General features: G+C 48.9%; 10 protein-coding genes across 10 annotated transcripts; 4 read left to right on the top strand and 6 right to left on the bottom strand.

Moving 5' to 3' along the window:
- Positions 1-331: 331 nt before the first annotated feature.
- N7496_007218 (uncharacterized protein) lies at positions 332-643 on the top strand (the record flags this gene model as incomplete). The annotated part of the gene is made up of 1 exon (XM_056700147.1): positions 332-643. One exon carries the CDS (start codon positions 332-334, stop codon positions 641-643), a length of 312 nt encoding a protein of 103 aa, XP_056555560.1.
- Positions 644-1,805: 1,162 nt separating this feature from the next.
- On the bottom strand, positions 1,806-2,222 carry N7496_007217 (uncharacterized protein; the record flags this gene model as incomplete). Its single annotated transcript, XM_056700146.1, has 2 exons — positions 1,806-2,027; positions 2,088-2,222. The coding sequence occupies 2 exons, from the start codon at positions 2,220-2,222 to the stop codon at positions 1,806-1,808; spliced, it is 357 nt and encodes a 118-aa protein (XP_056555559.1).
- Positions 2,223-3,065: 843 nt separating this feature from the next.
- N7496_007216 (uncharacterized protein) lies at positions 3,066-3,463 on the bottom strand (the record flags this gene model as incomplete). Its single annotated transcript, XM_056700145.1, has 2 exons — positions 3,066-3,266; positions 3,335-3,463. 2 exons carry the CDS (start codon positions 3,461-3,463, stop codon positions 3,066-3,068), a joined length of 330 nt encoding a protein of 109 aa, XP_056555558.1.
- Positions 3,464-4,074: 611 nt separating this feature from the next.
- N7496_007215 (uncharacterized protein) lies at positions 4,075-4,423 on the bottom strand (the record flags this gene model as incomplete). Its single annotated transcript, XM_056700144.1, has 3 exons — positions 4,075-4,192; positions 4,214-4,224; positions 4,346-4,423. 3 exons carry the CDS (start codon positions 4,421-4,423, stop codon positions 4,075-4,077), a joined length of 207 nt encoding a protein of 68 aa, XP_056555557.1.
- A 466-nt stretch (positions 4,424-4,889) lies between these two features.
- Positions 4,890-5,341, bottom strand: N7496_007214 (uncharacterized protein; the record flags this gene model as incomplete). Its single annotated transcript, XM_056700143.1, has 2 exons — positions 4,890-5,129; positions 5,210-5,341. 2 exons carry the CDS (start codon positions 5,339-5,341, stop codon positions 4,890-4,892), a joined length of 372 nt encoding a protein of 123 aa, XP_056555556.1.
- A 456-nt stretch (positions 5,342-5,797) lies between these two features.
- On the bottom strand, positions 5,798-6,818 carry N7496_007213 (3' exoribonuclease family protein; the record flags this gene model as incomplete). The annotated part of the gene is made up of 2 exons (XM_056700142.1): positions 5,798-6,615; positions 6,680-6,818. The coding sequence occupies 2 exons, from the start codon at positions 6,816-6,818 to the stop codon at positions 5,798-5,800; spliced, it is 957 nt and encodes a 318-aa protein (XP_056555555.1).
- Positions 6,819-8,632: 1,814 nt separating this feature from the next.
- N7496_007212 (phosphatidylethanolamine N-methyltransferase) lies at positions 8,633-11,891 on the bottom strand (the record flags this gene model as incomplete). The annotated part of the gene is made up of 4 exons (XM_056700141.1): positions 11,676-11,891; positions 8,898-11,499; positions 8,756-8,846; positions 8,633-8,692 (listed from the first exon to the last, which is right to left on the bottom strand). The coding sequence occupies exons 1-4, from the start codon at positions 11,848-11,850 to the stop codon at positions 8,633-8,635; spliced, it is 2,928 nt and encodes a 975-aa protein (XP_056555554.1). The 5' UTR covers positions 11,851-11,891.
- A 3,900-nt stretch (positions 11,892-15,791) lies between these two features.
- Positions 15,792-18,677, top strand: N7496_007211 (uncharacterized protein; the record flags this gene model as incomplete). The annotated part of the gene is made up of 1 exon (XM_056700140.1): positions 15,792-18,677. One exon carries the CDS (start codon positions 15,792-15,794, stop codon positions 18,675-18,677), a length of 2,886 nt encoding a protein of 961 aa, XP_056555553.1.
- Positions 18,678-19,457: 780 nt separating this feature from the next.
- Positions 19,458-20,555, top strand: nbp35 (Fe-S cluster-binding ATPase; the record flags this gene model as incomplete). The annotated part of the gene is made up of 1 exon (XM_056700139.1): positions 19,458-20,555. The coding sequence occupies one exon, from the start codon at positions 19,458-19,460 to the stop codon at positions 20,553-20,555; it is 1,098 nt and encodes a 365-aa protein (XP_056555552.1).
- A 3,222-nt stretch (positions 20,556-23,777) lies between these two features.
- N7496_007209 (uncharacterized protein) lies at positions 23,778-25,157 on the top strand (the record flags this gene model as incomplete). The annotated part of the gene is made up of 1 exon (XM_056700138.1): positions 23,778-25,157. The coding sequence occupies one exon, from the start codon at positions 23,778-23,780 to the stop codon at positions 25,155-25,157; it is 1,380 nt and encodes a 459-aa protein (XP_056555551.1).
- Between the last annotated feature and the right edge of the window lie 1,331 nt (positions 25,158-26,488).

The raw sequence follows: 26,488 nt of genomic DNA, 5'->3' as shown, positions 1-26,488 counted from the left end.
CGTCAGTTGGGTCCTCGAATGGGGACAAGCGTATACAGCTAGTAGAAGCTTCTTCGGAGTCAACGTCCAGGCTGCATCATAGGCTGTGAGCTGATGTTGCGGGCCCTAGCCAGAGGGTCCACATGACAGAACGTTTTATTTCCTTGACTGGGGACCAACGAACAGCACGAGAAGAATTCGTCATGCTCCCCAACCGCCGACCCGTGAAAATCGTGCAATTGGCAGGTTAGGACGGAGTCTTCGTCCGGGAGATGGCCGTCGGCTGGTCCATTTTCGCACTGGCGTTCATTTTTTTTTGCAATCTCAACGTGATCCTGTGAATGGGGACCAAATGCCGAGTTTACCAGCAGTACTCCGTAGTGGGAAGAAGGCCGAGGCCAGTGGGCGGACTAGTAGCCCGCTGGAGCCCCCCAATTTCCGTGGGCGCAGTGATTGGTGTGACGATGTGATCGACAAGCAGGACCGTGGACCCATCGCGTTCTTAGCGGCACGAGCCTGTGAACCGAGTGCCAATTTTGGCTTCCTGGACGACCCGATTGCCTGGACGCTAGACGACTGGCGCGCTAAATGGGCCCCCCCCTCCATCGACTCGGGCGCGTTAGGGGAAGCTCCCGGAACAAAGAAAAAGTCAATCCAAATTTGAGATTCTGGGAAATGAAGTTTAATTCTTTGACGGGAATGAATCCTTCGTGGCTCGTGGTTGATGGGGGGAGAAAGGAGAATGCGAACTACTACTGTTCTCGGCCAGCGGCGGTTGCCCGATGAGCCTTTTCCGCGCTCCAGAGGTTTACTTCTACTACTCAGGGGCATCTTTGATCCGCTTCTATCCATGGAACAACTCTGTGCCTAGAGCGGAGAAGGTAGGTCCATGTTGAGGGGTCTATGGAGAAAGTGTTGACGAAGATCTTTTGCCCCTTTTTTGCTGGCGTGTTGAGTCGTTCCGCTGTCAATCCCGTCTCCGGAGTATACATACTAGCCAGTCATAGATGCTGGTTGAACGGGGTTTTCCATGAAGCATACGTCGTCTGTTTCCATTATTATTCTACGGAGCCTACTAACAACTCGAGTTAAACTTGTTGAAGCCTCTCTTGCTACTTCTGGCAAAAAGTCCATATGCTCCACCAACCTAGGAATCTCAAGCTGCACCCTAATCTCGTTTCTATTCTCGATCGATCGATTCCGATGACGATGGGTCCCTGGCCCGATCAGCGTACTTTTGACAGCAACTGGCTTGCCCATTGTACTATTGTAGGGAGTGCACTGTAAGTACTTAGACAATCTATGCAAAATTCCAAATGTAAGCCTATTTGCGGGGTGCAGTCATGGTGTGAATCCTGCAAAAGAAAATATAGTTTACAACTTTACGCCCCTCCAGACTTACAGAAGTACAGTTTACTAGTGAGTACTTCGTACAGTACATGTTGCACAGCAGTTCTTTGTTCTGAAACACGGGCCTAGCTTGAACCTGCTTGGGCCACTAGGTGATCGCCGCATCCAATCTTACTTTCTTTGTTTTTTACGCCACTCTCCTACGCCTCCAATCTATGACTACGGACATAACTACATTCTTTCTGTAGTGGATGGACTCTTGAGTTATTTTTGCATATGTCTTGCACATTTCTCGCCGTATGTAATACAAGGGTATTATCGTGTGCATAAGACTGTGTCCGTCCGCAAAATCGCAAACGTGCCATCGAAAGACATGTACAAAAAGACCACACCCGTTGAATCAAGACATATGTGTGTTCTGCAGCGCTGTCATGGGAATGTGTCTGCAAGGTAAGGTGCGCCCATGGGCGCTTGCCTTAAATGTCCTCGGCAGGCTCCTCAGAGTTGTTGTTCTGCCCCTCATTCTCATTACCCTGCTTCGCCGACTGGGCTGGCTTGGATGCAGACGCAGCCTTTGACCCCTTGTGTTTTTCAAGGGTCACCATCATGGAATTCATTTTGTCCTTAAGGCGACGGTAGCGCTTCCTTGCAGCATTGACTGTAATATTGAGCGCCGAGGCAACAGGTTCCATGTTGACCTGTAGATGTATAAGTAGGAGTGACAAAAGAAAGAACATCCATAACTAAAGCAGACTTACTTGCCCGGTTGCACTCATGTTATTCATACAAAGCCATAGAAGCATGAGGTTGCTATCGGTTGGATCATCGCTGTCGAACTTCGCCTCAGGAGCCTTGCGCGGCTTGGCCTTCCCCTTGGTGACTCGGCCAGACATGGTCACTTGGTTTCTGATGCTAAGAAGGAAGTTGTCAATAAATCTTGATGGACAGAATGTTTATGCCAGTTGCAAGGATGAACAGACAGATGACGACTTTGTGGTGAACTCGATTCGATGTAGGGTAAGCGAAAGGTGGTAGAAGACTGCGAAGAGGATATTGGTAAGAGTGAGGTTGGAGGTTCCAGCGAAGGAATATGTCGTGAGGTCAACGTAGAGGAAAACCCCACCAGTGTTCTTTTGGGGTCGTGACAACTGTGAGGTAGAGACGGGGAAACTAAGGTCTTATATCAAACATATCGCCCACCCAATGAAGTATGCTTGCTCGATATTGAAGAGGCTGGATGTTAAGGCTATCGGGCTACAGAAGAAGTCAGAACTGCTGGATAGCTTTGAGTAAGAAAACAATATCAAGGCCTTGTTTCTCAATTGGTATATCCAATCTACAGTTCTACCACTGATAGACTGACTGGGCGGATTCCGGACGTTAGGGTCCTGCGTTTCACGTGACCCGAACCAATACCTTATTCTACATCTTGTAGGCCACGCAGTGGATTCTAGAAGGTTTATGATAAGTATTACAGATAATATGAATTCTGATCATGGCCTACACAATATCTTGAGTTGCACCCGAAAATATTCACATGGATTCCATAAACGGTGCGGAGCTATCGACAATGGCGGTCATGACATCTATGGACACGGGCGGACTCTTAGGAAACCAGAGTAATGATTGAAACCCATGATCCATGATGTGTACCCCGTGAATAATGTACAAGGTTGTATGTGCTCCGGGAAGTCTTTGTACTCCGTCGATGGACTCGGTGAGGCTGTTCACGCCACTTAGCGAAGGACCAGCTCGTGTGCGTACTTCGTTTCCAACGCCTCAAAGACCCTGTTCAGGTCCTCATCCTCGAAACCAAAGCTGCCCTTTGGCGCCTTGGACTGCTCGATCTGCTTGGCGAGCTTCTTGACCTGGCCATATCGCCTGACCGCAGCGTCACGGCTGATGCCCAGCTTGGCGGCGACGGCGGCGTGGTTGGGCTGGAGTGAATGATGATCTCGTTAGCCTGATTTGATCTTCTTTTATAAATTCAAAGGGCTCTACAGACCTTATCTCCATCTTTTATTTGAAAGTGGAGCCAGAGGAAGTACAGCTTGTCCTCCCAGGCCTTCTTGGAATCGGCCTGGGATTTGCTCACTCTGCCCCGGGGAGCTGCCTTTCGGGAGGTGGGTGCCATGATGTAGGTGTTGGGAGCTTCTTGATTTCATCAGTAAGTCCATCTCTCAAAGAAGAAATGTACATCAGCGTGATAGAGAGTACTTACAGCTTGTTGGGAGATGCAGTTGTAGTGCGTCGCCCGAAGAGAGAGGATGGAGTGCGTGGAAGAACAGAGAGAGGAGATAGGACAAGTCAAGGAGATCTCAAGGGTGAAGTGTGTGGTTCAGAGGAGGAAGGTGAGTGTGTAAAGGGCGAGGCGGGGGAGAGGTCGAGGAAGAGGTTCGCTCATCTCAGGGTGCTTTTGTATAATTTCAGCCTCCCTTAGATATCGTTGCCTATATAATACTCCTGATTTCCTTCTCATTCTACTTGCTGCCTTACAGCTTTGACCGAATCATGTAGCTGTAGGTTGCAGATTACTGATTGAATCCATTATCTTGTATTTTTACTGCTCGGAGCCACGATCCCAGCATATAGATCACATCCATGTACCTCCACCATTGGCAAAGGTCTGGTGGTACAGCAGATTTGTTTTTCGTGAAGGCACTTTAAGTCTCACGCTCATTATTTTTCTGAGATTCAATCACCGCAGCCTGGTTCCGGTTGATTCATAGGCTCATCTGCGTGCTTCTAGTCGATAGATCGAGGGACCGCTAGGGTAGCTAGTTGCGCCATCATCTCGTCTTCTTCTTTTTGGAGGGCGGCATTCATCAGACCCCATCGATTGCGGGTTTCCTCCTCGTCGACACTGAAAGCAGCGGCAACTTACTTAAAGTGGATCTAAAAAGGATCATTAGTCCAAGGAGGCAACATTTTGGGACGAAACAACTATAAGATTTGAGCAACATGCGACGAAAGCCACAATAATCTCGCCGGAAACTGTGGGTAATGTATGACTTACGTGGCCGTTGGCCTTCTCTTGACTCTTTATGCAGAGCCGAAGGAAGCGGATATCTCTGGTAGCATCTTTTAGCACCATTTTGGCGGTGATTCCTTGATGGGCTTTGACGGGACGCCCAGGAGAAGTGTCACTCGGCTTTATGATGTTTTCGTGTGGTTAATTGGAGGTCATTTTGGTCTAGTAACAGATATCAGGAGTCGTTTAGTAGGTCTGAAGGGCAGTAGATGATGCATCAGGTCATGACGTACCTAAGGGATATCTTGATGAAGTAGAAGGTGAGTGGGTGTAATTAATGGTGATTAGGAAAAGAGATGGAGAAGGAAAGAAAGAACATACATCTATTTTAGGCTTGAATCACATGCCCCGGTCTACTCCATATACTGCGAATTTAAAAAAGTACTAAGATTTCTCAAATTTGTGCAAAAGTGCGGGCCATGCACGCATCTCTCTACTTAGCTATTGTGAAAATGAATGCTAGAAGCTGAGAGAGGATGGTATTCGCTTCTAGGAAAAGGGTAATAACAAAAGCAATGACAAAGGCTATTTACGCCTCCGCTTCCTTCTCCTTCTCCTTCTCCTTCTCCTTCTCCTTCTCCTTATCCTTATCCTTCTCCTTCTTATCCTTCTCCTTATCCTTCTCCTCCGCGTCCTCTTTCTCCTTCTGGGCAATGGCCTCATTAGCCAGAATCCGAACTTTGTCACCGTGTAGTGACAGTTCCCGGAAGGCTTCCTCAAGGTAGAGGACCGGGTAGCCGGTCTCTTCTGCCACGGCTTCGTAATCGGGCTATGAGACGAAAGGTCAGAAAGATTGTGTTCCCAGTAGTGAGGGTACATAACCAGGGCAGCAAAGCATCCAAAACTTACCTGTCTATCCTTTCGGACAGTGAGACAGATCCAGATCAAGTAGATCCAGAGCCCTGGCCTCTCCGCATCATCGAAAGGGTTTTGGATCAGAACCCTGTTCAGGATTCGCCTTCTCTCGCTCGGGGCGGCCATGGCGGGCTGGTGCTTCGGACAGAATGTTAGTTTCAGCACGAGTGGGTCGTGAGCATGCTTCATGGGATCAATAGCTTAGGATTAACATACCTTGTGGTGGTGTATGTGGGAGGGTTATGTATGAGGATGTTTTGATGTAAAGCAGGTGTACACAAAACGTGGGTGATGGAGAGGGCGATGGGGTGGGCGATGGGAGAACAAGGAAGATCGGAGGGAGCATAACGACAAAAGTGACAGCTGCTACAATCTGTATCACATGGCTGTGGACAAGATGCGCTTAGTCGTTAAGCAGAATCACAAAACGACGGTATTGGACGAAAAGCATGTGCAATAGCCTTGATAGAAATGGCGATGCGAGCAGTATAGATGCCACTTTTTGAGGGCTTACGTGGACACGTGACCGGTCTCTGAATTGGAGGTCTTCATTATTTCTTCATTAAATTTGGTATGGTTATTTTAAGCTTGGCCCACGGTTCTGAGGAGAGACTCCCGTACAGCTTCAGCCAAGACGGTATGGGCTCCTCGGGCAGCATCAACAGCACCGTCTATCAATGCTTCATGACCTGTCCGAGTATCACCATCCTCAAGGGAGGCCTTGGAGCTGTCACCCTTCAGCCAGAGCTCTGTAATCTCATCCCGAGCAGGCATATATGCCACAACACATGCAGATAGAATAGAACGATGCTCAGCAGGGTCAGTATCCAGCATGAGCTTGGGAACCCCCGTTGAAGTCCCAGAAGGTTCATCCGAAACGATCGCAGCAACACCGCCAGCCACCAGGTCGAGACAGTCAATATGAGCATCAGCAATTGCGGCCGAAGCAGCAGTGATACAGCCAGCAAGAACGTTCATCATACCCCACGAGGCGTCGTGCGAGTCCGGCGCACTTCCCCACCACCGGTCGTCTTCAGCTTCCAGAATTGTGATTGTGATATCAAGACCACTCTTCGGCCAGCGTTCGGCAATGATTGCGCCACGCAGAGCGGTTTCTAGGTGTACTCCGAGATCACGCTCGCTGGAGTCGCGGATATGGCCCTTGCGCTGGCGTGCGGCAAAAGGCGCGTATTTGACATGTGTTGTAAGAACAAGGTTCGGAGAGAATGCTGCAGATCGGGGCAGAGGCTTAGGTCCGTGAACTGTGCAGGCCAGCTTCAAGGCTGACGAAGGCGGGATCAGAGATTTGGGATTGGCGCGAGCAGCGGCGAGAGATGCTGAGGGTTCGAATTCGAGGTATGAAGAGCCCGATGCCGTGGGAATTAGACCAGTCTTGAGGACTGTTGCACTCTTGTTAGCTGAAGTCACCACCCATTGCAAGGCAAAAGGACCATGGCGACATACAGATTTTCCGTAGCTCGGAAGGTTGTCGCTGGCGCTGAGCGCGGTCTGTGGCGCTCGTGCCAGATTGTAGGTTTGAGGCAAATACTGCTGGCCTTGTGCCACCAGGAGGCCCATTGATCCTTCTCCTGTCGGCCATCATCTTGAAATCTTGAGGTTGGAAGTTGAAAGATCTCTAGATTCTCGGAGATGGAGATGTCAAAGTGCCCAGAAGCGGAAATCCTGCGTGTTTGCAGTGTTTGCCTGAGACCCCACCCACTCCGGCTAGCTTTTCAGCTTTTTTCTTCTCTCTTCGCTTTCTCTTCCTTCCACACTTCTCCCGGTTGTTTTTGTCCTGGGCGACCTGCCCTTTTTATGATGAAGGCGCGCTCGCCAGGATCAATCAGGATTTTCCTTGCTACTTACCACATTTTACTAACTTCCTGTGAGTACCACCTACTATTCATTGCTTCAATGCAGCCTCTTCCCCCGTCCTTATGATTGAAAACTACCCAAATTCTGTTCCGGTGACAAATAAATGGGCCATGAACAAACATGCATCACCATCTGATCGACACCTTCTACAACAATGATTTTCACATCAATCTCGTTGGCTTTGGCATACAAGCTAACTTTGATTCAAGCAGGGCTTTCTTCTACCACTGACCTAGCTACCACAGCGCGTCGGCTGCACTGGATCTTCTCCACAGGTAAGCTTCGAATTTTTCTGTTTTTTTTTTCCCACACTCAACCCCTAGCATGATGAAACAAATTTTTTCAGTTCTGCTTCTGCAAAATTTTTGAAGATAACAAAATACCTTACCAAAAACACCTGATGCTACTCCAATCATGTCACTGTCTTGTTCACATCGTTGCTGTCGATGGACTTCAAGCTGACAGTTTCAAAGGGTTTCCAGTCGATCAAGATTCAATCACGCAACGAGTCTCTCCCATTGTAAAATGTATGCGCTTCCTTCCCTTTGCCCTTGTTCTCTTCCGAAACACTCCCTCCCCCTTTTATGATGACACCCAGTCAATCCATTCAACGATCTCTCTTGAGAACCGCCTCTCGAGTACGCACCCACTCTGTTACAGCGGTGCCTTCGGGCCAGGGCGTCGATCTGCGTTCTCCGACTCCCAAATACTGGACCTCTTGTACCCTTCTGGGCGCATCAGGGAGGAAGGTTGTGGAGCACCGGCAGACGTAGGTTCAGTCGGCGTCTGGTTCTGCTGTTGACAGTTTGGTACTGCTATGCTTGACTTGTGTCGGCTCTTTCGGGCTGGGCTGCTTGTCCGTCTTGGATGACAGTCTGGTTCGGGAGGACGGCAGAGGATGGGATGAGTTAAACTGGCTCGACTGATTACTTGCCTTGCTTGCAATATGGAGCTATTCATGCCTTTCACTTTATCGATCATGTTTTGAATCATGCTGACGATTGCAAAGTCTAGGTCCGATACTTGTGTAAGAAATTTTTTGAATACTTTTAGTTTACTAAAAAATGTTACAAATATTCTCTTTGATCATTCCCTTTAACCCTCATAAGCTAGCAATCGATTGTAATTGAAGCTATGTACAAATACTGAAAATAGAAGACATTGTCAAGAAGCAAAAGTCAATTACCCGACCATTCACCAAGCCTATTCATCCCTCTCTGGTCCTCGGGCAAGACGAATTATAAAAACACCAACCAGCCACCTAAACCAACCCGGGGAATCGTCGTCATGAAGCAAAAAAAAGGCCATGCCACCCTCATGTTTTGGTTGATTTCTTCCTTTCTTCGCTGAACACTTGAAAATGCGTAGAACGTTGATATTTGATATTTGATATTTGATGTTGTTTTTGTTTTTGTTTTTGCAAGTCAATTGGAACGTGCCGGTGATCTCAACCAGGAAACGAACGCCAAACCCTCTCTTCCTTCGCCATGTCCAAAATTATTGTGTGACTCTCGACATAATTGTAGATCCGATGCTCCGTTTCTATTCTTTGCCCTCGATTGGCGTTGTAGTGCCATTCGATCGAGACATGCTGTAGGGAGCCTGCATGGATATGTTAGACCGATATAGTCTCCATACAGACGAGGCAAAGACCATTTCACTTACAAGAACCTTCTTGGCATTACAAATTCTCCAGGCAAGATTCAAAACATTGCCATCGGCCTTGACCACCTCGGGCGCCAATTCAACACCGAACCTGTGACCGTGATTAGTTACGAAGACGAACTAGGACGTGAAATAGACTTACATCTGGTGGACGGCGAAAACGACTCTCTTGGCAAACTTGCCATCACGTTCGACCAGACTGCCAAACTGTTCCTCAACATTCTCCGGCGCAATCTCGGGATCGCGGTCGAAACAATTGCGGACAACCGGCAGCAGAGCGTTCTCAACGGCAGTCTGCACAATACCATCGCTGTCAACGAGTACATCATCCTCGGCAAAGCGGCGGATCCGGATCTCGAACGGTCTGGAGATGGCCATGACGTTGTGTAGCCCGTTGTGGTGGTAGCGAAGCTCGAAGGTGCCCTGCGTCCAGAAGAGCTTGTCGCCAGAGAAGATAATTTCGCCTCCGGCAACGTCATGGCCCTCACGGCCGTTTTGTTCGGCGGAGCGGAGAACCACGTCGCTGGTAACAATGCCCTTCTCGCAAGTTGTGTTGTCATAGAAGCCCTCGTTGGTGGCAATCCACCGGCCTTGGGAGGACACACGGGTAACCTCTCGTGAGGTGTTGTCGGTGACTCGGTAAAGACCGACCCAGTCCTTCTTGCTATGATTAAGAGGCGCAGTCCACTTGACCTTAATCGGGGCACCGTATTCGAATGACAGATTCTTGAGATCACCTCGGCGATCCAGCGGCATACGCGCGTTAGCGCCCTCGCGACCCTTCCCCTGCTCGGTCTCGTCGAGAGACTTGGCGTCAGTACCTTCGACTGACAGGGAGTAGTCGGAGACGTTGAAGCCAGCCAAATCGGCGTCAATGCGGGAGATGGTAATGCGAGCGGGATACTTTTGGAACAAAGCGGTGGTGTCTTTGACAAACGTGTTGACACCAGCCGCAAGCTTCGGGCGAGCATTGTCAAGAAGTTCCTCGATGAACTCGAACGAGTCGTCGAACATCTTGTCGACACTTCCGTGGAGCTGCTTGAGAGAAGGCGGCAGAGACTTCTTAAGGTTCTTAACCACGCCACCATCCTGACGAAGGCTACGGCCATACAGCTTTTGCATATGAGGGCGCTCCACAAACTGGATGAAAGACAGGCTCAGAATGTGGCTCAACAGGGCCAAGAAGGTAACCGTGGCGCTGCTCGTTATGAGAACGGCACCCCAAACACCGGCGAGACCCAAAACTCGCTCGGGGTTGTTGAGGAAGCGGTAGATTCCCTCGTAGGTCAGCTTGGGCGACTCATCAAAGAAGAAATCACCATAGAACCAGCCGAATTCACCCAGAGAATCGTAGATGCTGACCGAGGTCCAGATCTGCAAGCTAATCAAGCCAGCACCTAGAACGTGGCGGAACAGGACGAGACCATAGCCCCAGTCGCTCGGGAACGTGTACATTTTCCACGCAGCAGCAATGAAGCTAGCGTAGCACATAATCATACTGAGGTGGTAAGTTCCCTTCCATTGGTTCCAAGCCTCTTGGGGGGTTTCACCAAATTTGAGGAAGTGCCGGGTCCAGGCTTTGTTGCGAGACTGGTTGTTGAGCAGGTACCCAATGCCTACAGAGTACCACAGCCGCCACACAACGGCATTAGCCACGAAAAGAAGTTGATACCTCAGTGTAGATGGTGTCAAAGCGGTGACTGCAAATACGAGCAGCTGGACAAGCATGACTGACGAGTCCGTGGTTCTATATAGATCCAAGTTGTTCAGCCCCAGTAGGTTATGAACCGAAGGGGGAGGTTTGGCCGAGTACGATGGTGTCGCATTGGGAAGAATATCGTCGGACGGAGTAGGCGCTCTCGGAGTGTCCGTATCCAAGGGAAGGCTGGAGGTTGAATCAACACACTCTGATCGCTTTCTGGGTGGTGGCGCATTGTAGGTTTTGTCGATGTGTGGATTCTCGACGAGGATGAGGAACACGAATTGAGCTGCATGGGCAATGATTGAGATGAACAGGACTTTATAACTGGCAGCCATCAGAGAGATTCCGTAGTATCCCGCATAACCGACCGAGTACATGGGGTGAGGAGCCATCTCGAACACGCCATCAAAGGTGAGTTCTTGATCGATGAGGTAGAAAAAGTCACCCCAGTACCATGCATAGTCCTTGACTACTCGGTGTGCATCTAGTTTGACCCAGAGATTGAACAAAACGAGCACGATGCCCGCTGTCCACCGGAGAATGGTCATGATGATACTCTCGTCCACGGGACGGTGGCCACAGGCGATCGCAAAGAGGCAGTAAGAAGTGAAATCACACATCAGGATCAAGTCCACTAGACGTCTAAAGACAAGCCAAGTATTGTATTCAAGGGGTGCATTGTCGAAGGAGTAATCCTCGGGGATTTTGGTCTCGAGCTCTTTCTTGATCCAATTGTACAGAGCTGGGTGAGGGTTCTGACCCGTGGCCGGGTTGACGAATACCTTTGTCTTCTCTGCCCATCGGATCAGTGTCTTGTGATGCGACTGGTTGTGGAGCAGCCATCCGATTCCTCCATTGTACGCCGCCCGCCAAAACAGGTAAATGAAAGCGAAGACGGGAATCTTTGCACCGGCGGGCAGAGACCAAAGGAGTAGAATATGGATGGCCAGTAGCGCTATCACCACCAAATCGCCCACATTCTTGGGCTCAGAAGGCGACAAGAGCTGAGAGACCATGTCATGGGTCTGGGGCACCGTGAACACTAAGAACGCGACGGATTCCAAGTTAGCGGGGGGTAGCTCCACAACGGCGGCAGGGTCGTGGATGGGGGATCTCCATCCGGGTCTCAAGGGATTGTCAAGCATCGCTAATCCATCGCGATGCAAAGTCTAGGAAGTACTGGGCAGTAATCAATTGGAAGTTGAACAGAACACCTACCCGTTCCATCTGGAGTGCGACCAAAAGTCTTCTTGTCCTTGCCAGCCTCATCCTTGGCCTCCAACTCGCCGGTCGCAGTTAGAGCATCGCGGCCCCCAGTTGAATCAGGGCGTGGGACATTTCTTTCGCGCAGCCCTTCGGGCTGCTGGGCACCTGTTGAACGGCCCTGGTCCATGATGTTGTTGAGGAAAGAAGTGGAAATGTTGGGAGGTGAACCTGTGACGACAGAAGCATGTGACAATGTCGCAAACAATTGCTCTGTTTGCATCCGCTTTGCCCACCAAGTCGGGTCAGCTATACCTACCCTGTATTGTCAACACACACACACCTAGTTCTCTACGGGGGTTAGCCAGGTGAGTCTCTGGAGAAATTCGAGCGAGAAAGAGAAAGAAGGAGAAAAGAAAGATGGGCGGTCAAATTTATGCGAGAAAATCTGGCCTGTTGGTGTGGAACTCGACGCCAACGTTAACTCTCCCATAGGAGCAGCCCACGAGAGTTAGTGCGGGCCCCCCGAACGGAGCAGAAAGAGAAAGAAACGGGACCCGATCACCTCCCCAGGACACTAATCCCGACCTGGCTCGCTCCTCGCACATCTGGCGTCAAACGCCTCGCGAGTCGCGATACTATGCAGTTGTGGTGTCGTCAAGTTCTCGGCGATTTTACTCCACGCCCATTCGTCGCGCCCCGGCTGGCTCGTGCAGCAGCGATGGGTTACACACCGCAGCCCTCTTGTCCCGTCTTCCTCTGATTTAGCGGGGTCTGTCGCGGGGAGAGAGGTCCAGCGGCAAGTGCGGATACCAGATCATTCGTGCATCTCTCTATCCTGCAGAGTACAGGGAGGGATTGACACTAACTCACTACTTCCATGGGTTGCTATGCGATCCGCGCCTCGCCAGTCACAATGACTAGAGAGACTCGAGAGAACGCGAGGCCTACATTTGAAGATGGTTTATTTACGACATATTTTGCACAATCAGGTCCCAGCGAAAGATAAGCGCGAGAATTTCCAGCGGAGCGGGCCCACGGCATCGTCCGGACCCTGCTCCTAGATATCAACAATGAAAAGACCATACATAGCATCTACGTTAAGTCGCTGGCATTCCCCTGCTAGATAAAGTAGCGAATCTTCATCCTTACCAGAACATTCACCAGTCTCCACGAGGTATATCAACCTCCGCTCGCCCGCATATGTACCTACATCGGTAGTGCTAGTAACGTTGTCAATGCGCAAGATTGATATTGGACTTGCAACCATTTGAATAGTTCCATACTGAATTCTTGCATTGCCCCCTCTGTTCATCTCCTATAAGCCAGTCGTATCGTCATGTAGGCAGGTATGACCCCCCGCTTTTCGTCTGACCCTCCGACTGCATAAATTAGTGCGTCAGTGCAGGAATCGAAGCGACTGGGACTGGCTAGGACACGGACACGCTGATCACCTTGCATTAGGGGCACGCAAAATCAAGATTCCGACCGTGGCTTAAGTTCTCACAGGGCCAGAGGTCGAATGAAAAAAAGATGGTACCTGCGGCATGGCCATTCAGCCGACCGGCAGCCTAGTCAAGTAAAATCCGTGATATCTGGAAAGGATCCATGCTTAGCGAAGAGAGCCCTTGTTTAATAGCTAAGTCGATTTCATAGCATTTTATTACTTTCAATTCTTCTTAATATCCGACTCGAAGAACATTCCAGCCTAAGTCATCAGACGATAGACGTTAGTCTTCAGATAGATAGAGGGATAAAGTAATAATTCAAAGCGGCCACAAAACGCATGTCCCTTAGCGGGCCTTAGGACATCCTCTCATCTCAACATCAAGTTAGCCTTTCTACTTCTTAGAGAGACCCTAACCCCCATCAACTGTAGCTTATATTCAGCGCACTTCGCCCTAGAGCCGTCAAGCGCTTCGTCTCTTTAGATCACCAAAAGGGTTTTATGCGTTAGTTTTTGGCGCGTCGGTTTTGTTCATTTCCTTTTCAACGACATCGGTTTTCTTCTTCTCTCGGTCTTCTTAAACGGACTGCGACCCGAGGCCATGTCTATTGCTGATTTATTTACGAATAGATAATAGAGCAATCCAATAGTCCCGAGATTTATCGACGACGACAATAACTAGTTGGTTTCATGGGAAATCTCCGTGACACTAACACTGAACCTTTTCTCTCAAGTTGCCCACTAGGCTTACCGTAATCGTGTGGTATTTAACAGAGCGGAAATTGTATACATGTTTCATTGGCGCAGCTGAGCACTGTCCATGAAGATTATCTGATCGCCCAAAATGTGAAACCTGGTTTATTTAGCTCTAGAGTCCGCGTAACCCCTGGCTGGCTTCCAGACAGTAATCTATATAGTTTAACCCCGGATATCTCTCGAGGACGGCTTCCTATTCTACACAAAAGAGACTGCCACGACATAGCTTGACCAAATCCATCCCAGCACACCACAGCACAGCCACACAAACAATGAGGCTCCCTACATTCCCCCTTCTCCACCTCTAAGCTTGCCTCAGGCGACCCGTCAACCTTGGCACAGCCCAGTGAAGTCTACAGATAAAACCGGAACAAATATCTGTCAGCCACAGATGCACAATTTACTACACCGATCGCGTTGTGCGAATCAATTTTGGCTTAGAACCCTAGGTGGTGTTAGATTCTTTCTGGGAAATGAAGTAACCTGCTTAGTAGGTGACAAACCAGTTGTGCTTGAAGACTCTGGCTATAGAGCCCTGACTCGAGTAGAACTCCTAGGTCGGCATTGTTCGGCTGATGTAGCCCTCTGGCGACCAAAGGTTCGGTGCTGGAATCTGGAGGCCGGTTGGTTAGTTGGTTACTGTTGCTCTGAGCGCTCCACAGGCCTGACCTTTGAAAGAAGTCCTCTTGGGACCATGTATGACGCGATCCCAGATCGCAAGAAGGGACGAGCTTCCAGTGACGAAAAGCGAAATCAATGATAGTGTTGTGTCTATCGACCATGGCATCTTGGATGCTCTTTGAAGAATTATCAACGGCTCCATGCTACTCAATTTATATATTTTAGGGGTCAAACCAGATTCTGGCTTCTGTAGGTTTGCAAAATCCTGGGGGAAACAGGTGAGAAAACCAAATTGTGGCAACCGCACAATAGCGGTACTTTTGTATAAAAACAAAAACGAGAAAAAGAGAAGGAATAAATAAATGAATATACTAGAAGAAGTAAATGAGACAGCTGTACACCGTACTTAGCCCTAGCAGCCCCAACGAGACGCGAGTTGGTGCCCCTTGACCAAATTCCGTCCTCGGATTTGGGGGTCAACCAATCATTAAGTCGGTCTTGTATCGGGGTAGCGCCCCTGAAGCAGAATTGGGTACCAGCCAATCAGGTATATGACATTGCCTCGAGCTGAACACTGCTGCGACCGGGGTATAAAGATGGCTGCGCCGCAGGAAGAAAAATTCTTCTCCAAGCAATCCCTCGTGGCTGAAATCGAAATTTGTACTATCAGGCTGCCTTTGCGCCTTCTCTCACAATGCCAGCACAAGCACCCCGAATCGCGGGCAATGTATGGAATCAACACAAGGAAGAAATCATCTCTTTCTATTTGGCACATTCATTGGACCGGACAATGAAGCATATGGAAGAGAAATACGGATTTCGAGCTAGGTACTATTTTAGTTCTCCTGGACGACCATCTGAATAACCGAAATCTAACGTTGTCATGGCTGCTCCCAGTGTAAACCAATACAACAGCAAGCTGGGATCGTGGGGCATAAGGAAGTATTCTTCTGGAAGTGACTGGGCCATTGTCTCCTCTGTGAAGCGAAAGCGAAGCCAAGAGGGCAAAGATAGTGATTTCGCTTTCTACGGCCGCAAGATCACACGTCAAAAACTCGACAAAGAAATTGCACGGCACGTTCCCTTGAGTAGGAGTTTGTGCAGCTCTGAAAAAGCTGTTCTTCCAGATTATATCACTGTCTCTACGCCCATGGTAGAGTCAATTGGCATATCTCGCATGTTCCTTCTTCGTAACCTTCCTTGGTACGATTACGCGCAGGAAATACAAGCACTGGGTAAGTCCTTCGCTGCTACTTACAACCTATTTCGCAATGCGCTGCTAGTGTCTTTCTTTAATCATACTCAAAATGTTGAATATACATCGTCTCCATCATCAGTGCTGGAAACTGACGAGATGGCTAGTTTCGGGAGGATTCCAAAGAAGCATCACCTACTCAACCCCTGACACATCCTTGGAGCTGGCCATAAAGGGGCTTTCGTCTCAATCCAACATCGATCTGCCGCAGCTTGGCTCGCCATTCCTCTCCAAGGTCCACAGCGAGCTTTATACCTATCTTCCGCCTGAAAATATGGAGACTCAAGGTTCATTGAACGGGCTGAAGACACTACAGAATAAGTCTCCTGTTTCGGCCCTCGGAGTATTCTTAAAACACTTCGTGTTTTTGTCAACCAACAACTTACTCTGTGGATGGGACATCAACGTAATCTGTGACTGGATTGTTGGTAAATGTGGTGCTGATATCCTCCTTTTTCTGTGTCGGCCGGGGTCACTTTCAAGGGACGTTTTCGCAAGAAAAGTCCTCTGCAGCGCAGTTGAGTCCGGAGATATGCGTCTTGCTAGCAGTATAATCCAATGCGGGGCCCATTTACAGGATGTTTCTTCTCAGAGTCAACGTTGGGCTGAACACCTCTCAACGGCCGTGTGCCAAGGGCACGAGGCTATGGTTGAGCTACTCTGTAAAGCTGGGGTCCCACCTAAGGTCAAGAAGAATCGCTGGCTATGGAAGATTGAGTGGGAATCCCGCCTTCCGATTCTACGAACTCTCCTCAAATATGGTGCCGATCCAGAGAACCTCATCACGAATGAGCAGCCTGGGTTCCCTCTGATTGATGCAGCAGGGGATGGTAGCCTAGGAGCCGTGAAGCTGCTTCTGAGTGCGGGAGCTAGAGTTGACCTTTACCTTCCTGGGTATGGCGGGACAGCTTTGCAAGCCGCAGCTTCGCAGGGTCACTTGGAGGTGGCTAAATATCTCGTCCAATTTGGAGCGGACGTCAACGTCCCTAATGTTGAACTTCTACGGCATCATCGATGGTCTCTATTCTTCAACCACAAAGAATGGATGGCTTGTCAAACTCCAGTTCAGCTTGCTACTAAAGTGAACAATCTTGCTCTTCTCCGAGTTCTGCTGGAGAAAGGAGCATCTGCGATGGCTTGCCCAGTCTCCATACGTCCTGACTTTGAAGTCATTTGCCACTGGCAAGAAAACCGGTTCAACCGCAATAGGCCACTGTATTTTACACCTAGGTATGATGAGGAGCGTACAGTATATACTGCCCTGCAATATGGGGTTTTATGTCAAAATGTGGACATCGTCACACTTTTGCTGTTCATGGGAGTTGCTCCTGATTCCCGGGTAGCACCAGATATAGGCGACACACCTTTACAGATGTCAGCAAGGTTGGGCGACTTTCAATTGGCTCAACTTCTTCTGAGAAGTGGTGCTGATGTCAATGCCTCCCCTGCGGCTTTCAACGGCCGAACAGCAATTCAAGGGGCAGCGGAAAGTGGAAACTGGAAGATTTTGTCAATGCTTCAAGTCGCAGGAGCGCAAATCAATGCTCCAGCAGGAGCGAAGCTGGGGATGACTGCGTTACAGGCGGCATGTTTGAACGGCCATCCTCTTATTGCAGGGTTCTTGCTTGCTCACCAGGCGAATATAAACGTAGCCCCGTCGCCGCTGGGAGGATTGACACCCATCCAAGCTGCATCTGTGCGTGGCGATATCGGATTGGTGAGAGATTTGATTAGCCTTGGAGCAGATGCCAACGCCCCAGCAACTGAGATGGGATCGACCGCTCTTGTGGTTGCTGCAAAGCATAAGTCTCTGCCGCTTCTCGAGATACTTGTGCAACATGGCGCAAATGTCAATCCAACTGGGGACTGTGATCTGATGTCACCTCTACGAGCGGCTGCCAGTATGGACTGGTTCGAGGGAGTTGAGTTCCTCTTGAAACACGGTGCAAAGGTCGATGACACTCCATTTGAGGTACTAGAATCAGAGGACTATGCGGGTTTTGTTGAAGAGCTGCTGAGCCCTCTTGGCTGGGCTATCTCCAACCGTAATGAGGAGATGGTGAATCTATTGGTGCAACATGGTGCCGATGTTCTTGCAACTGCCAGTTCTTATGGAGCTGAGTCGCAAAGCGCCCTGATATATTTAATAGGGCATGGGTCAGATATTACCCTCATTAACTTCCTTCTTGCGAATGTTAAAGACTTGAAAATTTATTCTGGGTGGGAAGAAGCGCTAGAAATTGCCCTCGAAGACTTATACCTTGATGTTTGTGAACTGATAGTTGAGACAACAAGGTCACTGTCATCGCCTCTTCATTGCAAAGTGACCCAGAGCGGATGGAATGTATTACCTACATTGGACGTCTATGACGACGAAGAAATTTTGCTGGACGTTATGAAGCTTCTCATGAAATCAGGGGCAGATTTGGATTCTCGCTCCACGGATGGAAGCACTCTCCTTCAACGGATAGCTGGTCGGGGTTATATTAAATCCTGCTGTTTTCTGGTCGACCATGGTGCTGCCATTAATGCTCATGCGGGCCAACGATATGGAACAGCACTTCAAGAGGCCATCAAGAAAAATCACGTAAAGATAGCCGATCTCTTCCTGGAACATGGGGCGGATGTGAATGCTCTACCAGCGCTCAACTCGGGTGTTACTGCGCTTCAAGCAGCTTCCATCAATGGGATGCTCGAGATGACTGTACGACTACTTGAATGCGGGGCAGATGTATGTGCGCCAGCTGCACCAAAGAACGGGAGAAAGGCAATTGATGGAGCTGCAGAGCGCGGCCATCTGGAAATGGTGCAATTGCTTCTAAACGCATATGGAGAACAAGAAGCACTGAGGACAGTATGTGATCGAGCTGCGGATTACGCGGAAAAGGAAGGTCACTGTGAACTTGCCCGTTGGCTACGAGCGTATCCTCCTGTTTGATTTTCTGTACATAACTCGAGTCAATTGTTCGGTAGTTTGTTCGTGAATATCCAATTATTTAATAATTTCTAGCATTAATCAGTTTAGGATAGAAACGCGAGAAACAGAGCCATGAGTGCCAAATATGGGCACGCCACTTGCTGTCGCATGGGATATCATATATGATTATACGTCTTAATTACCGAGATTGAGATAGGCAGACCAGATAAGAATAGCTTTCCAGAAGCCAGATTGTAGTGTACCAACAGTAATGGCCTATGTAGCTATGGAAAAATGCCAGGGCAAATGAGAGCAATGGAACCAAAAATGAGTAATGCAAAAGTGAGAAGAAAAAGAGTGTTGATGTTGATGAATAAAACCACCGAACTTCATAGTGGTCGAAATGTCCATAAGAATACTAATGACTCCAGGGTTACAAGCCCGAGGGGCCAAAATAGGCAAAAGCATACGCAACAAAAAAAAGGGAGGGAGTGAAGATTGTTAGACTGTAGATCTATGGAATAACCGATCTTTGTCCATTTACTCGGACGTAAAGGTATGTATATGAGCAATCCCAAACTAAGGAACAATATAATTAAGAGGGGCATCATGTAGATCACGTGGATCCTCGAGAACCCCGCCCAGCCAATCCCGGTGTCGGCGTCTCCAATTTAGTCATCCCCGCTTATCAAGCACCATCTCCGCCACCATCGATTATCTTCTTGATCATCTTTCACCGGGGGGTTTTGGACTACTCTCCAGCCAGATCACTCTCTCGAAAACCTCACACCTTGACTAGTGATGGCCCCTTTCGTTGAGGAGTCGGCCGTGGAGGCCTCCCTCACTGCGCATACCAAACGGGCGCCGACAAACCTGGTGGCCCCAGAGCCAGGTACGTACTTGATCGTGTGGACAAAGTCTGTTGTGAACCCCCTTCTAACACTAATCTTAGAGCACTGTCCCGGTCCTGAATCCGAACAAGCAGGCCAAGGCGATGCCTGTGCTGGCTGTCCGAACCAACAAATCTGCGCCTCCGCACCCAAAGGTCCCGACCCTGATATTCCAATTATAACCGAGCGTCTCTCGCAAATACGACATAAGATCCTGGTTTTATCTGGCAAGGGAGGTGTGGGCAAGTCGACTTTCACCACCCTTTTGGCACATGCGTTCGCTGCGAACCCCGACTCGACCGTCGGTGTCATGGATACCGATATCTGCGGGCCCTCTATCCCCAAAATGATGGGCGTGGAGACGGAGACGATTCACGTGAGCAATGCCGGCTGGAGTCCGGTGTGGGTGACGGATAACCTGGGTGCGATGAGCGTACAGTTCATGCTGCCCAATCGTGATGATGCGGTTATCTGGCGTGGTCCAAAAAAGAACGGCTTGATCAAGCAGTTCTTGAAGGACGTGGACTGGGGCGAGCTCGATTACCTGATTGTCGATACCCCGCCCGGTACTTCTGACGAGCACTTGTCCGTCAACTCTTTACTAAAGGAATCCGGCGTCGATGGTGCTGTGGTTGTGACCACCCCGCAAGAGGTGTCTCTGCTTGACGTTCGCAAGGAAATCGATTTCTGCCGCAAGGCTGGCATTAAGATTCTCGGTTTGGTGGAGAACATGTCTGGGTTTGTTTGCCCCAACTGCACACACGAATCCCAGATCTTCCGTAAGACCACGGGTGGTGGCCGCCGACTAGCCAAGAAGATGGGAATTCCCTTCCTTGGGGCTGTACCTCTGGATCCTAGGGTGGGTATGGCTTGCGACTACGGCGAGAGCTTTGTGGACAACTTCCCAGATAGCCCTGCCTCAAAGGCTATCAAGCGTGTTGTCCGTGCTGTCGGCGAGGCGGTTGGGGAGAACCCAGATGATGTCCTTCCCGAGGAAATGGTTGGTTGAGGTCTCTCTTGGGTTTTCATTTACGATATATTTCTCTTTACAGCGCTTTTGCATGAGGCTAAGGCGAACTCGACGGAACGGCGTTTGGATATAGATTTTTATTTGATACCATGAATCACACGAGCATTTGAGAATATCCATCAGCCATTTAACTTGTTAAGCTAGTACTTCCCCTGGAACTAACTACCCCCACGATTCGTAAAATATCAACTGCAGCAAGATCTGGTGGGGGTTCTTCAAGAGGTAGGTTCCGTCACCTATTATTTCGAGGATTCGATCAAGGGGCCAAATGCACGAAATGTCAGATTCAATCGATAAGAATTTCATCCACCGATAAGCTAGCTAATAGAACCCTATTCTTTGAGATTTGGCATCCCAGAAAACTCCGGTAGACCCGAGCAACCCGCGAAATACTCTGGCTTATTCTTTGTAAATACTTCGGCGCTTGGTGTCAATGTAGTCAAACTAGAACATAGTTAGCGTAATCTCAGAATTGGACGCCTTCCCACGGACCCATTCTCCAATAGACCAGTACGGACAATAACCACATCCCCTTTATGCTTCAATGGAACAGTCCATAGTGTAGATCCACAAATTTTGCAGAAATGCTTCTCCTTGGCATGCCCGCTCTCCGTGCCGGACGTGATACTAAACACGGAGACAAGCTTCTGTGGGTCTTGGATGTGGAGCTGAGTGCGAGTGAACCTGGCAACCTAATCTGGAGTCAGTTTGGTCTCGTCAATCTTGGTTGTCTTCGCAGAAGTAGAGAATAAGTAAATGAAAACGGTCATCTAACAAATTGGCTGGGTCCCCCAGCGTTGATAGAGCAATGGGTGCAGTAACAGGCGAACACTCCGTGTGGTTGACCAGTCAGAGTAAATTGGACTCCTCGACAGAGACAAGCGCCTTTGAAGTCCTCCATATTTTAAAAATAGACTCAGGATGTATCTAATTTGCTGGTTTGCTTTTCTATATTTATATACATCGACAGGATACTTCGGAGGCCGATATCGGCCATGTATCTAGATTGCCTTACCCCGGAGTTAATAGCAGCAACCTTAGGACCTATTAAGAGCGGCAATTTGATACAATTAAATTTCAATTAGTGGTGATCAGATTTCGATTTTAATTCAACTGTTTGGTGCAGCAATTGTGCATGCATTTGAGCGTCGATCCGCCCTGCTAATTCTCCGAGCTTCATTTGTGACTCAATTTTTTCCCGTTGAACATTGTAGAGGCTCGATACTTTTGGGTTGAAGAATCCTAAAAAGGAAAAGAAAGAGCTATATTAACATATTTCATGTTAACAGTCTGGCTTCCTTTTCGAGACCGCTAGAAGCCTGGATATATAATAGCGCAATTGAGGACTAACTGACCTGTAAAAGCTGTGCAAGAAATATTTCTGTTCAGTTTCTACACCAAGCGCCCCCTACTAGGACATAATAAAGGCCTTTACTCCTAGTGTATGTCATGAACACATTTTAGTTAACTACGTGCATCATCTCTAGCTTCAATCTGGACTTCTAGGTGTTGTGTATTGGGTCTCCAGGCACACGGCTGAGGCTAGCTCCGTTGGTGGAAAGGGATACCTCATAAAGCAGAAGGACTACCTTAGCTTAACTGGTGAATGTAAGTTACCCAACAACTGCGATAAATATCTTGTGAGTGCGATATGCACGGCAGTCCTAAAATATCAGCAAAATCTGTATGGTCTCAAGCTTTGAGTTCAGTTAATTGTGATGTTCCATCGACAGATACAACTCGTATGGTCTACATTCTATTGTACCGAGAGGCAGAATATAGTTTTAGACTACGCATAGGACATACAAGGGACCCGGTGCACTGCACAATATTGAAAATTAGAACAGTTTACTAGGCTACTTCGATATATCAGAAAAGATGGTTCGCTCATCTTAGCAGCATTCTCATGCTATGATATATTGGGTGGAGGATGCACAATTGCACTACGCAACCATGTATACGCAAACCTTCCACCGGTTCTCAAAATATGGGTGAACCACTTCGAGCTCTGCGGTCATAGCTTGCAGAGCATTTACCGACAATTACCATATAGAATCAAGGGCTTCATCATCGGGCAAACATGTTTGAGACCAACGTATCATCCATGGGTCGAGAGCTAGCATTTCAAGGCTACGCCACAATTCAGCTATCCTCCTTTAGAGGTATTTCCCACTGGGCCTTCATGCCTGAGATGCCAAAAACATGGCAACCTAGCTCCTTACAACATATGTCCAGCTACGGAATGGTGTGCGCTCCATTAGAGACATGGAATCGACCAGTCTCGAGCGCAAGTGATCATCGTTGCAAATTATAATTGGAGACGAAGCTACACAGTAATACATCATTTACGGTCGCCAAGCTGCAGATCCATGAGAGGGTGATTCGAGCTCAGGGATTAAGGCTAGATTCCGGTTTTGAGAGGTTCGCTGGAAACGAATAATAGCAGCTCAACTGTGGCTGAAAGTTCCGGTTTCGCCTGCTTATGATCTAATCCTCCGCATAGTGGGGTAGTACAATTTGGCACGGCTATCACTTTCAGTTCTATTATCTAATTTTAGCAGAAGTACTATGTCGTAGTTTCCCTGGTCTCTCTCCAGTTTTTTGTTAATGATCGACGGTCTTCATGAGACCCTTGGTACGCTGGTTTCAGGTGGATTGTAGCACTTTGTAGATGCCGCGGGAGAGCATCGGAGAGCAACCACTTTAGTATACAGTATAGACCCTTCAATTTTCGCGGGTCATGATTTTCGATCGTACTAGAACTAACTAGAATATTCAATCGCCGTTCATTTCTCATCTAAGCCTGTTTCATGCATAAGGTATAGGGCTGATGGTGATCAGTTGTCGAAGTAGTATAGTAAGTGGCGGTCGGGTATGACGTTACGCGATGACATCGCGGCCCGGTTCCTTGCCACTAGCTGCCTCTTCCCCACAATTCAACAGATGAACGGATCAACAAGGCGCCGTTTCTTGATGCTGCCAACTATATCCTTGTATGATACAACGTCATCTCTCTTATCATGATTCGGGGGCTTGATAGCGTCATGAGCTGTCAAAGCCTTATATATACTCTCGTTTGTTGCTGGGAACTTCCGTCTTTCACTATCAAACAAACTATTCAAAGCAACACTTCTTCTGCGACCTCTTCACAAATCCACTCTTCCTTCATACACATTTTCTCCATTCATACATTCATACATCATGTCGAACATCATCCACAAGGTCAAAGACGCTCTCACCGATCACGGTGACAAGTCCTCCAGCACCCACCACGACTCGACCAAGTCTTCCAACTATGGTCCTCATGACAGCAACATTGCCAATGCCGCCGACCCTCGCATCGACAGTGACCGCAGCAACTTGAACACCCATAATACCACGACCACTGGTCACTCTTCCACTCAGCCTCTAGTCACCGGTGCTGGCGTCAACACCTACGACTCTGCTCGCTCCTCCAACTATGGTCCCCATGACAGCAACATGGCTAACAAGGTCGACCCTCGTGTCGACAGTGACCGTGATGGTCGTGCTGCATATGGCGCTCACACTACCTCCACCGGTGTTGGCTCCACTGGCCTGGCTACTGGTACTGGTGCTAATGCCTACGAGTCTACTCGCTCCTCCAACCACGGACCTCACGATAGCAACATTGCCAACACCATGGATCCCCGTGTGGACAGTGACCGCAGCAACCTGGGCACTCACGGTGCTCACTACACCACCGCTGGTACTACCTCGACTGGCCTAGGCTCCCACACCTCCTCTACCGGCTTCGGTTCCGGCATGGCTACTGGCACAGGCGCCAATGCTTACGAGTCTACTCGCTCTTCTAACCACGGCCCTCATGACAGCAACATGGCCAACACCATGGACCCTCGCGTTGACAGTGACCGTAGCAACATGGGCACTCACGGCTCCCACCATCACTCCACCGGCCACTCTACCGGCCTGGGTGTTGGGGCTGCTGCCGGTGCTGCTGCAGGCGCCTACGGCCACCACGAGTCAAACCGCTCCTCCAACCACGGCCCTCACGACAGCAATATTGCCAATAAGGTCGACCCCCGTGTTGACAGCGACCGTGACAACAGTGCTGCCTACGGCTCTCACACCGCTGCTACCGGCCTTGGCTCAACCGGCACGACCAGCCTGACCGGCCACCACGGTACCCTGGGAGATCGCTCTCAGCACGCTGCCACCCACTCGACCGCCACCGGCCCTGCCAGCTCGACCGCCGGCCCCCACGAGAACAACCTCGCCAACAAGGCTGACCCCCGCGTGGACAGCGACCTCAGCAAGGAGCACAGCGGCCGCTTCGAGAAGGATGTGCACAAGGGCAGCATTGGCGGTGCCGGTGTGATCCCCATCTCTGGCAATGCCGGTCCTACCTCTACCAAGACCTTCGAAGAGGCTCAGCGTGCCGGCGCTGCCGGTGCGGGTAGCAGCTACAACACCGCTGGCAGTGGCCTTGAGCACAAGAAGACTGCTGGTCCTCACAAGAGTGATATGGCTAACAAGCTTGACCCTCGTGTGGACTCGGACCTTGACGGATCCAAGACCCTTGGTGGATCGCAGCGCGCTTAAATTTGTAACTTAATGATCATGCTATCTCTTAGTTATGTGTAATGAGTCATGGAAATACACGTTCTAATGAAGAATTTGAATTGATAAATTCTATAGTACAACTGTATATTTAGGTACTTGGATTTCGTTTTGAGTCCGTATCTTTCTTCATCTTGAGGCACTTCTAAGAGTATGACACTAAAACATTGCGTTACTCTATGTATAATTATGTCGTTACACTTTCCTCTCCTGTCTGGATCTAGAGTTGAGCAGCAAGCGATACAGATCGTCTGTAAAGACTCTGAGATGTAGAGAGACAGACCTGGGACCTTCCCATGGAGCTTTCATATACTTGGAGTACCGATCGCTGCATAGGCATACCATGGAGGTCAATACTGTCTCACTGCGAAGATGTAGAGCCAGGCTATTTCATGGATGAGAAGCGGTCGTAGAAGGGCATTATAACCTACAGGGTCAAATGGAATATAAATTAGTCTTTTCATGCCTGGACTTCGGAATGTAGGGAAGGGTGTATCTCCGACCCAGTACGGCTATATAGTCGGCCGGGTCTTCACTGAGGGTTACATTCCATTCCCGGAAAATATAAATACTTCGTTTCTAATAAGAAAAGCGACTTGGGCCCAATAAACTAAGGGAGTGAGCAGCTTATTGTCCAGAACCCCTGCAGTGTTTTCCTCTCTTCGCTTTTGTCTTTTAGTGGACAATTGCTTGGCTTTTGCTATAGGTGTAATTAATTATATGAAGTCAAGTAAGCTTCTTTGGTAGTTGAAATATAAACAATATTATTTTTAGATAACAAGGGAAAATTAAGCCTGGTAATCATGCTCTACAATATCCCTTTGTGCTACTCAGGCCTTCCAACCAGCGTAGCATTATGGACCAGACCAGACAGAGAACAACCACGGGGGTTAGGGCTTATGCATCACGTGATTACCAGGAATTTCGACCGTTCCATGCACAAAAGAAAATCCAAAGTTAAAACAAGATTGGAAGATAGATCGAGAGAGGAAATGAAGAGAAAAAAAGAAACTAGGCCCGAGCCCGGGATCGAACCGGGGACCTCGCGCAGTCAATGCTTTGGGTGAACCCCTGGAGAAGCTGTTAGTAAATATTGGATGGAAGGTTATGATTCTGAGGGTGACATACTAAGCGCGAATCATACCACTAGACCACCCGGGCAGTTGATGTGTGGATTCCCAGATTTTGCCTACATAGAGTGGGTTGGAGTTTCCACACGGACCTACTTCATGTCCTCGACCATACGTACATATATTATAACGAATTAGGGTAGTAAACGAGGAAGTGCGTTAGCAAAAGTCTAGCCAAAACAG

Source organism: Penicillium cataractarum (genome assembly GCF_028827025.1).
Source record: "Penicillium cataractarum strain IBT 29864 chromosome Unknown utg000005l, whole genome shotgun sequence".
In the NCBI taxonomy this organism is placed as follows: Eukaryota; Fungi; Ascomycota; class Eurotiomycetes; order Eurotiales; family Aspergillaceae; genus Penicillium; species Penicillium cataractarum.
The sequence above is the reverse complement of the archived record's forward strand: the minus strand, read 5'-3'. Positions and strand labels throughout refer to the sequence as shown.